At 39.2% G+C, this 10,502-nt stretch overlaps 1 protein-coding gene across 1 annotated transcript; it reads right to left on the bottom strand.

Annotated features, from left to right (window-relative positions):
• Positions 1-491: 491 nt before the first annotated feature.
• On the bottom strand, positions 492-2,009 carry LOC114695678 (bleomycin hydrolase-like). The gene is given in 2 exon segments (XM_037207764.1): positions 492-1,792; positions 1,795-2,009. Coding segments are annotated over 2 exon segments (1,359 nt in total). The 5' UTR covers positions 1,916-2,009; the 3' UTR covers positions 492-554.
• Between the last annotated feature and the right edge of the window lie 8,493 nt (positions 2,010-10,502).

Below are 10,502 nucleotides of genomic sequence, written 5' to 3'. Positions count from 1 at the left end.
GGACCCACAGGAAGGAATCATGTCAGACCTGATCAACCTTCCCTTCTCAGGCTAGTAGAACCAATGAAGCAACCCTGCAAAAGTTGAATTAGTGACTGCCATGGAGGAAGGACAGGGACCTGTGAGGCAGCATGCAGCGCTGAGAGTTCAAATCCTAGCTAACCCTCCCCCAATCTACTCTAGGAACAGGAGCACGGGTCTGTTTGTTCTCCATACACCTCAGCTGCTCATCTTCTTCTCTTATTACAAACACTAATACCAAGACAGTTAGGACAATTACCTCCGATTCAAATGCTAAGAGATCCTAAGCTGTTAGAGATGAGGAGAGCAGACAGTGTGACCCGATCTTTCCCTTTTTTTTTTTCCTTTATGAATATTTGTTTCAGCATAAAGCATCTTTCCCAAAGAGGTTCCTGGAGGAGACTGGGAACCCAAGAGTCTACCTGTGTCCTGTGGGAACAGCCACCCTATAACTTTGGTTTCAGTCCCTGGATCTGTCCTTGGCAGCTACATCCGATGCCATGGGAGGAGGAAAGAGCTGGAGGCAGTGCCACTCACTCAGCCAAGGCCCCCATGGGGTCCCATGCCTGCAGGACGATGGGCTCCTGCTCTAACACAGCCAGCACCTCTTCCGGGACGTGCTTCCTGTCCACCACCACCTCGTAGACATACTCAGAGAACCACTCATCGGTCATGCACAGGTAACCTTTGTGGCCGTGGTCTTCACCCCAGGAATTCTCTACTCTCCATTTCAGAAATACACTATCCTGATCATCCTTCTCTGAGACAGCAGTGAAGGTCATGGCGTGGGTCATGAGTGACCCACCGAAGGCCAGCCTCTCAGCTTTGTTCATGTTCTTCAAGGAGACACCAAACACTAACTCATGGTCATAGACATTCATGTCACTGAGGCCCAGCTTGCCATTGAAGTGTTTTCCAACATCACAGCCAAACCACACAGCCTCTCCATCTTTGATGGAGGCAGCAACCATCTTTTTCAAGAAGTCAATGGGCTGGTTGTTATACAGCGTTTTTCTCCCTCCAACCATATTGCTCAAGTAGTCTACTGTGTACAATCTATTGTACTTGTGCTGGGGCCGTGGGTCATTCACAAAACAAATCTTATCTTCCATATTGAAGAGTGGCTTCACGTGCTCCTGGTAAAATTGCAAGGGTGTGATGGGGCCAATCTTATGGTAATTTTTATCCTTGTTTCGATACTCCCAGGTGAAGGTCTCTGGTGGGTTACCCAAACAGATGCACACCACTCGGAATATCTCCTCCATCATGGCATCTTGTGTAAATGAGATCTCCCCTTTGGTTGCTCCACTGTGCACCAGGTTCCGTAGCCGTATACAGAATTCTCTCATCTTGTGATTCAGAATATCATTCATTCTTCTGCTTGCCTCTGTTGTATGAGATTCAGGAAAGCATTTCTTGGGGACAACACCGTATTTTTCAACAATATTGACAAGCATATCCCATTGTCCACCATCATTGGTAGGGTTCATAAGTAAATACTGCACCAGTCTACCATCTTCAGGCTCCTTTTTCTGGGCTGTGTCCACGAAAGCGTTCAAGAAGAAATAACAGCGTTCAACCTTGTCCCAAAAAAACAGGTAAGATTGACTAAACTCAAATTCTTCAATATTAAATTTTTTCATGAACGGAAGTCTCATAACATTCAAACAAGAAAATATCCAGCATCGTCCAGAGCTCTTCTGGTTGGTGACTGGCTTGCCTTCCTGAGGCACAACGTGCTGGAACACATGCTGAGCACCCTGCACCGTGTCAGACAGATGTCCAACAGATCATGAGTGGTCCCAACATTCTGGGCAAGTACGAACTGAGGGTCGGAATTTAGTTTATGGATCAGAGCAGCTACCTTCTCCGAATTCAGTCCTGTGTTGTTCATGGCGCCCACGCTGCCTCGTGGGGAAACGTTAGTTTTCGGGGTCCTCAGGTGAGCTCTGGGGTTATACTACAGTCCGCTGCCTAGCTGCTCGGACCTAGTTCTCTATATGACATTTTCTTAATGATCGATGGGGGAAGACCCGGTCCATTGTGGATGATGTCATCTCTGGCCTGGTGATCCTGAGTTCTAGAGGAAAATAGACTGAACAAACCACTAAGCAACAACCCTCCATAGCCTCTACATTAGCTCTGGCCTTTAGATTCCTGTTTTGTTTCAGTTCCTGGCCCAATTTTCCTTAATAATAAACTGTATGTGGACGTGTAACCTTAAGAAGCCCTTTCCTCCCCAAGTTGCTTTTGATCGTGGTGTTTAGTGACAGCAATAGTATCCTTAAATTAAGACAAGTTGGTACCAGGCTAGTGGTGTATTGCTGTGACAAACCTGATATGTTTGGGAAAGATTGTGAAAGGACTTTGGGACTTTGTGCATGAAAAGCCATCGAATATCAATGCTTTGGTGATCTGTTCAGTAGAAGCTTGGAAGATAAGAATGTGGAGGGCCATGTGGAAGATGAAGGGCTGGCTTATGAAGTTTCAGAGGGAAGTTTAAAGACCATTGAGATAATTTGCTATTTTGATTTAAGATTACATGTTTGTTGTTAGCTGGGGTAGAAGAACTGACTATGATTAACAAGATACCAGAACTACTAAAGTGAAACCTATACTTCTCTAGGATACTTGAAGCTGGTCAGCTGGAGTTGAGAAATTAAGGTAATTATAAAGAAACCACCACCATTAAATTCAGTGAAATCTTCAGGAGTGTTTCCTAAGAGCACACAAGAAGCTGTGTTCCAGAGGCAGCCAAGATTGTACCTCATGTTGGCAACTGAACTTTGTAGTGTAAGAGTCACGCAGGTGTTCCTGGTTTCAAAAGCATAATGGGGTCATAGAGAGCAGCTAAGGCTTGGCCCAGAATTGAATGGGTTATGAAGGGAAGTTGAGGTTTGGCACCATGAGGAGAGCCTATAAGAGACTTTTGGTGAAAGTGCAGCCCAGTTGCAGTAGAAGACCCAGCATTTTGGAGATGCCGGTACCATGGGATGCCCAGCAGTTACTGCAGTGGCAGTAGAGTGGACAGGGGGACTCTAGAAGACAAGCTGTGCATACTGCAGAGGGTAGAGATGGAGCAGTGGCCCAAGCCCTTTGGAGGAGCCCAGAAAATTGTGAGTGTAACCCAAATATTGGAACTTGAGGTATTTACACTTTTTGAATTTTGTTTTGCTTTGATTTGGCTGTGACTGTGTCCTAGTTCTTCTATCTTGAAGTAAAAAGCTATTTAATTTATGTTTGGTTTCACAGGAGCCCACATTGAGAGACTTTGAATTTTGAAAGAGTTTGGATTTACTAAGAGAATGGCTATTTTAAAGAGATGGATATTGCTCTGTATAAATAAAATGCTGATTGGCCAGTAGCCAGGCAGGAAGTATAGGTGGGATAATCAGAGAAGAGAATTCTGGGAACAGGAAGGCTGAGGCAGAGAGACACTGCCAGCGTCCACCATGACAAGCAAGATGTAAGTTATTGGTAAGCCACAAGCCATATGGCAACTTATAGACTAATAGGAATGGGTTAATTTAAGATAAAAGAACTAGATAACAAAAAGCCTGCCATGGTCATACAGTTTATAAGCAATATAAGTCTCTGTGTGTTTACTTGGCTGGGTCTGAGTGGCTCTGGGACTGGCAGGTGAGAGAGATTTGTCCTGACCATAGGCCGGGCAGGAACAGAAAAACTTCAGCTACAGAACTTTTAATGTGTTTGAACTTGCAAAAACTGTGGGACATATAAAGTTAATTATATTTTAAAGTGAGATCTTAGGGATGAATGATAAAGAAAAGGTTACTGCTAAACTGTGTGTTTATGTGTCAAGTTGACAAGGGGCCAATTGTGTTGAAGAGTTTTATATCGACTTAACAAAAAATAAAGTCATCTGAGAGGAGGGATCCTCATTTGATAAAATGCAATTTGATTGCAAAGTAATGATTGATTGATATGCAAAATAAAATTTGATAAAATCTCAGTTGGATATATGAATATAGGATCAGGCTGGAGACAAGTCTGTAAGGCTTTTTCTTGATTAGCGGTTGAGGAGGCCGTAGCCCATTGTGGGTGGTAACATGCCTGGGCTGATGGTTCTGGATTCCATAAAAAAGCAGGCTAGCAAGCCAGTAAGAAGCACCCCTCCATGGCCTCTGCATCTGCTCCTGCCTCTAGGTAACTGCCAGGTTTGAGCTCCTAGCCTGACTTCCTTTCATGATGAACTGTAATGTAGAAGTATAAGCTAAATAAATCTTTTCCTCACAAAGTTTCTTTTGGTCATAGTGTTTTATCACAGTAATAGTAACCCCAAATTAAGACATCATCCATCGAATAGTCACAGGTTTCTGGGGGCTGTGGTGACAGATAGGGCAGATGGAGAGCATCTCATCATCATCCAAAATTCTATTTAGAGCTTAAGGAGTAAAGAAGGAAAACATAAAAGGGTTTCTGATCAAAGCCTTTAATCAGCATATACTGTGTCTATCTGGAATTTTCTGGATAACATCACCTTATTACATGAAAGAAGTAAACATCTCTCTGTGCTGAGACACTTGTCCGAGATTACATATACAGGTGCTACACACACACACACACACACACACACACACACACACACACACACACACGAGGACACAAGATTCTAGCACTTACTAAAATGAAATTTTTAATTCTGTTATCCAATCTTCTACTTTGACTAGAAATGTAACAGAATTATTAAAATGACCTAAAATTGTGAAGTGCATAATAAGAATTTTGACATTCAATTAATCTTACATTATCTTGTGTTTATGATCATTAGTGTGATTGAATACATTTTTATATATACTGGGAATTTGTTTTCCCCATATTGTGTGATTAGATCTTTGATGCAAAAAAATTTAAATGCATTTCCAAAATTTTCTACAATGATGTTAAATGCTAGTGAATAAAGTTAATAGCATTCACTGATTTACCAATAACACTATACATCAACACACTATTATTAAAGTATAGATTCAATACACATAAATTCCCAAACTTGAAAGAATTGGGATACAGAATGCTTGAGATGCTATTGTAAAACTTAAGATGTGAAATGCCTGTGGTGGTAATCTAATTGTACTGAAATATTATTTTGATTGTATGTTAATAAATAAAGTTGTCTGGGGGTCAGAGCTATTAGAGCCATAGCAAGAGTGTGGCGGTGGTGGCACACGCCTTTAATCCCATAGATATCTGTGTGTTCAGGGTCAGAGCTATTAGAGCCATAGCAAGAGTGTGGCGGTGGTGGCACACGCCTTTAATCCCATAAGATCTCTGTGTGTTCAGGGATACAGTCAGCATTGGAGACATATACCTTTAAGACCTAGGGGGCTGTACATTCAGACAGTGACGAGGCAGTCATGTGTTTGGGTTTACAACCAATGAGAAGGCAGAACAACATACTTTAAAAAAACGAACCGACAGGAAGTAGGTCTTTTTTCGCGAAGCTGGGACAGCAGGAGGAAGGGTGAGATTTTAGCTCTGAGCTCTGACCTCTCGACTTTCTCTTTTACATTGTTTCTGTGTTTCTTATTTAATAAGACGGTTGGTTACATCTACAAATGCCAGTGAAAACTAGTGAATATTTCGGTAAAATATTTCCTAAATATTTAAACATATGTTGAATACATAGGGAAAGTTATATGTGGATAGAAATGTTAAAAAAGAAAAATCAAAAGCCTGCCTAAAACAAGGGAAGAACATTTAAATAAGTGACCAAATCCAATTATACTACATGTGTTTTTTAATACATGCATCTTAATTATAAAGAATGTTAAACAGTCAGTTATGGAGAACATTTTAAAGAAAATATGAACCTTTACTATGAACAATGATGTTTAGAAAGTAGCTGCGTTAATGTAGAATTAACTTAGAAACCCACATTCTAGGAAGTAAAAAGTTTGCTTTTCAGGTTCTAGGTAATTCCAAGTTTATTACTAATAGCTTGTTTAATATTTCTTGGTACAGAGAATAAATAACTCAACTGTTACACCTGACTGGACTAAAGAAGTAGATGGCAATAACATCTGTAATCAGAAGTCAGTGTTCTTCCATTCTTTACAATGATAATCTAATGAAAAGGGGTCAGTCTGTGAAATGTTAAATCTTGGGACACTTTGTAGTTACCCCTGAATGAAGCTGTTGAGAAAATTCTTTGGACACCAAACATTGCCATTATGTTTAAATATTATATTTTATCTTATATGTATAGGTATTTTGTGTAATCAGACATTTCCTATCCTGACCACCTGTTCCCAAATACTCAGCAGCGGCTTCCCAAATTACCACACAGAGGCTTGTATTAATTATGAATGCTTGGTCTAGCTCTTACATTTTAAGTTAACTCATATTCTTTATTTACACTCTGCCATGTAACAGTACCTTTATTACCATGGCACATTCAACTCCTGCTCCCTCCATGTCTGGCTGGTGACCCCTCTCACTGCCTTGACTCCACCGTTTTATTCCCAGCATCTGATTTTGCTTTCCCACCTAACTTGATTCTGTTCAGCTATTGGCCAGTCAGCTTGTTTATTAAACAAATTATTCCACAACATATCCTTCTTTTCATCAGCGTAAAAAGGAAGGTTTGGACTTCAACATAATAAGATTATATACAACAAAACAATTATCAAGTAAGAATTACAGAAACAATATCCAATCATCTGCATTTGGCAAAATGAGAGAAAATACTCTATTATCTATCTTATCTTGGTAAGTCCAAAGTTTAACATCTAATTTTTTATCATAACTACAGAAAACTAAAATTATAATTATTTAGTCCTCAACTCCATCAAAGACCCCAGAAGGGTGGAATGTTATCTAATGATAGGGACATCAGGCTCTCTAGACAGACAGTCACCCAAAGTTTCTCTGCAACTTGGGGTCATCCATCTTTGCCCCACAGGCCTAGAATACTTGACAGACTTTCTTATGAAGCAGGGAATTTTGAAGGACTATCCTAGCCTGTCTTGGCAAAGTTCAGCACTCATCTTTTTTGCATCCAATTTGGATAGCAGTTTATCAGAAGTTAAGGCAAGGGCAGTTTCTTTGCCTACATGGCTAGCTTTTGCATAAAGAAAACAAACTCCATATAGAGTTTCTTCAATGTCCATCATCTTCTTTGAAGTAATTGGTCCTGCCAGGAGCAGAATTGTCTCACTGTCAAGAAAAGACTAAGTTCTTAAATCATTTTAAATGCCATATTTCATAGGTCTTTTAAGTGTTTGAAGATTGCCTATCTATCTGAAATGTATCTCTGTATGACCTTGAAATCTAACTAACATGATTGTAAGTTTGCTATTATAGCTGACTATTAATCTGTATTTCTTAATTTCATATTACTTTTTTTTTTTTTTTGGTTTTTTGAGATGAGGTTTCTCTGTGTGGTTTTTGGTGCCTGTCCTGGATCTCACTCTGTAGATCAGGCTGGCCTTGAACTCACAGAGATCTGCCTGGCTCTGCCTCCCACGTGCTAGGATTAAAGGCATGTGTCACCGCCACCCAGCTATATTACATTTTTAAATGAGCTGCATAAACATAATACCCTAAACAAGAGTAGAAATATAAACACAATACAACAAAATGAACTTTATATTTGACCAATAAACCAACATTCATACCAATGAAAAATATCCTGAGATTAATAGCTTTTGGGGATTAAGGTAGATTCAATAATCTACCCTTTTATCTATCATTTCTATATCCCCCTTTTTAGAATGAGATCCCTAAATTTAATCTCCTTTCTTCAGCTTTTTTTCCTTACCAGTAACAACTTGTAACCAATCCCCCTTAAATGACAATAAATTTCCATCACCCATTTTTTGGGAATGTGTACATAGTTCTCTAGTCTACTTCCTGTTGATTGAGGGCACTGGTAATCTTTGGGAAAACCTTGAGAAAATCAAGATAATTGTTAGGTCTTGGCTAGAGTGTTCTCTGAGGCTGGATCATCTCATCCAGTAGCTGTGAAGCTGTTCTGGATGCAGAATTCTGAGGATACTGTAACAGAGGCATTTTGAAATTCTGAATCACCTAGGCCAACCATTTTCATTGGAGAAGGTAATCAAGATAATTGTTAGGTCTTGGCTGGAGTGTTCTCTGAGGCTGGATCATCTCATCCAGTAGCTGTGAAGCTGTTCTGGATGCAGAATTCTGAGGATACTGTAACAGAGGCATTTTGAAATTCTGAATCACCTAGGCCAACCATTTTCATTGGAGATTTTTTTAGGGGGTCTTCCTCAATCAAACCTGATTATTCTTAATCCATAATGAATCCTCTAGCTCTCATTTCCTATGTAAATAAAAGCAGAAACTCTTTCCCAAAGTAACATATCTTTTGACTTAAATTTTGAAGTCAAGATATGTCTAAAATATATAAATTGATTTAATCTAGCAGCTTTTATATCCAAATGTCTCCTAGCAGTAAAAAAAATTTAAAGACAACAAAATAATATACATAATCCAGACTCTCTATGTATTTTCCATCTTTACGTGGCTTCTTTCCTTTATATTAATTTACTCCTCTTTTTAAGGACTTTTTTATTTTAAATCTATATTTTTAATCTATGGCAGTATATTCTCTTTCTCTTCTTTCTTCCAAGCCTATATATATATTTTAAACACATTATACCCTTATTTAGAGGTTTTTACTGTCTGAATTTCTCCTTACTGTATAGCTGTAACCTTTTCTATCTATATGAGCAATAAATAAATAAATAAATAAATAAACAAACAAAACAAAACAAAACAAAATTCTGTATAACTTTGATCATGGCTTGCTGGTGCTGGCTCCTCTCCCTCTGAGAGTCTAGTCTCATGGCAGTGACATCTTTACCACCATCTCTGAAAGCTATGTTTACCACCCCCTACTCTGGGAAGTTTCTGAGTCCATGCTGCCACCGAATAGCATACTACCGACTGCTCATAAACACCATATAAGTGTTTGGTAGTAGGGCCTCTTAAAAGAGCCATCCATTTTTGCTGCTAGTGCCAAGTCAGGGAGCTGTCTCTTAAAAAGCTGTGCTTCTTTTCACCACCAGCAAAGAGTCCAACAGAGAAAAGGCAGCTACCTACCAAGAAGGTTGACTCTGTTCTTGAGTGTCAAGAATCCTTTTTTAAACTTTGTCAAGTTTTATATGGAAATTTCAGGCACACATTGGAACATCATATGTAATTGGATGTTTCCTGTCCAGATCACCTGTTCCCAGATACCTGGCAGCAGCTTCCCAAACTACCACACAGAGGCTTATAGTAATTATAAATGCTTAATCAATAGCTCAGGTTTGTTATTAACTAGCTCTTACATTTTAATTTAACCCATATTCCTTATATATGGCTCTGCACATGGCAGTACCTTTACTAGCATGGCGTTCATCTCCTGCTCCTTCTGTATCTGACTGGTGACTCCTCTCACTCCCCTGACTCCACACTTCTTCCCAGAATTCTCAGTTTGGCTTTCTTGCCTAACCTTATTCTATTCAGCTATTTGCTAGTTCATTTGTTTATTAAACCAATCACAGCTACAAATCTTTAGTGTAAAAAGGGATTGTTCCACAGCAGTTTTGTCTGTGTCTGTGTACCACATGCATGCTTGGTACCCAGAGAGGCTAGTGGAGTGCCTTTGATAATCTGGAAGAAGATACTTGTGTTCTCTGCTACCTACAAAATAAAGACATACTTTTAAGAATTCATTTTTCCATTTCAAAGTTTTATCTAGAGGCCTTCAGATTCTGGGGAAGAAGAGTTTTCTATGTGTTTTACCATAAAGATGTTCATCTAAAAATAGAAAAATATTGAAAATAAAACCAGTACTAAATATTACATGTCTCGGGGGGGAGGGCAGAGAGATGTCTAAGTAGATGAAAGAACTGGCTATTCCTACAGATAATTCAAGTTTCCATTCTCCATACCTACATGATGGGTGACACCATCTGTAACTGATGTTCGGAGGGGCCTGATGCCCTCTTCTGGCCCCCTGGAGCAGTACAAGGTCATACAAAGATAAACATTCCAGTAAAACACTCATACTCATAATATACATTTTTAAACACAATTACACATCTGTTTCTTTTATTTTCTAGAAATTATTTTTAACTCTATTTTCTCAAATTTAGAAAAAGCCTTTCTGAAAAATTAAGATGAAATACATGATCTAATATTGGTTTTAATTGCATTAATATTGCCTTTTTTCTCCATGTGAGGCAGTATACCAGGCTTGAATCAAATAATGCTTCTCTAAATGTTTCCTAAGTCAAATGTTCTTAAGGCTTGTTAAGAGTTTTGCTAGAATAAAACATAAAATAATAGGTGTAATGGTTCCTATCACCCCCTAAAGTGTTTTGGGATGATTTGGTCTGTGTGAGCTCACACTAATACCTACAGAAGCTGCCTGTTTTCCTTACCGTTTTCCGTAGTCTCAGAACTGTGTACTTGCTGGCACTGTGCTTTGCAGCTTTCAATTACAT

This window comes from Peromyscus leucopus, chromosome 7 (genome assembly GCF_004664715.2).
Source record: "Peromyscus leucopus breed LL Stock chromosome 7, UCI_PerLeu_2.1, whole genome shotgun sequence".
NCBI lineage: Eukaryota > Metazoa > Chordata > Mammalia > Rodentia > Cricetidae > Peromyscus > Peromyscus leucopus.
The sequence above is the reverse complement of the archived record's forward strand: the minus strand, read 5'-3'. Positions and strand labels throughout refer to the sequence as shown.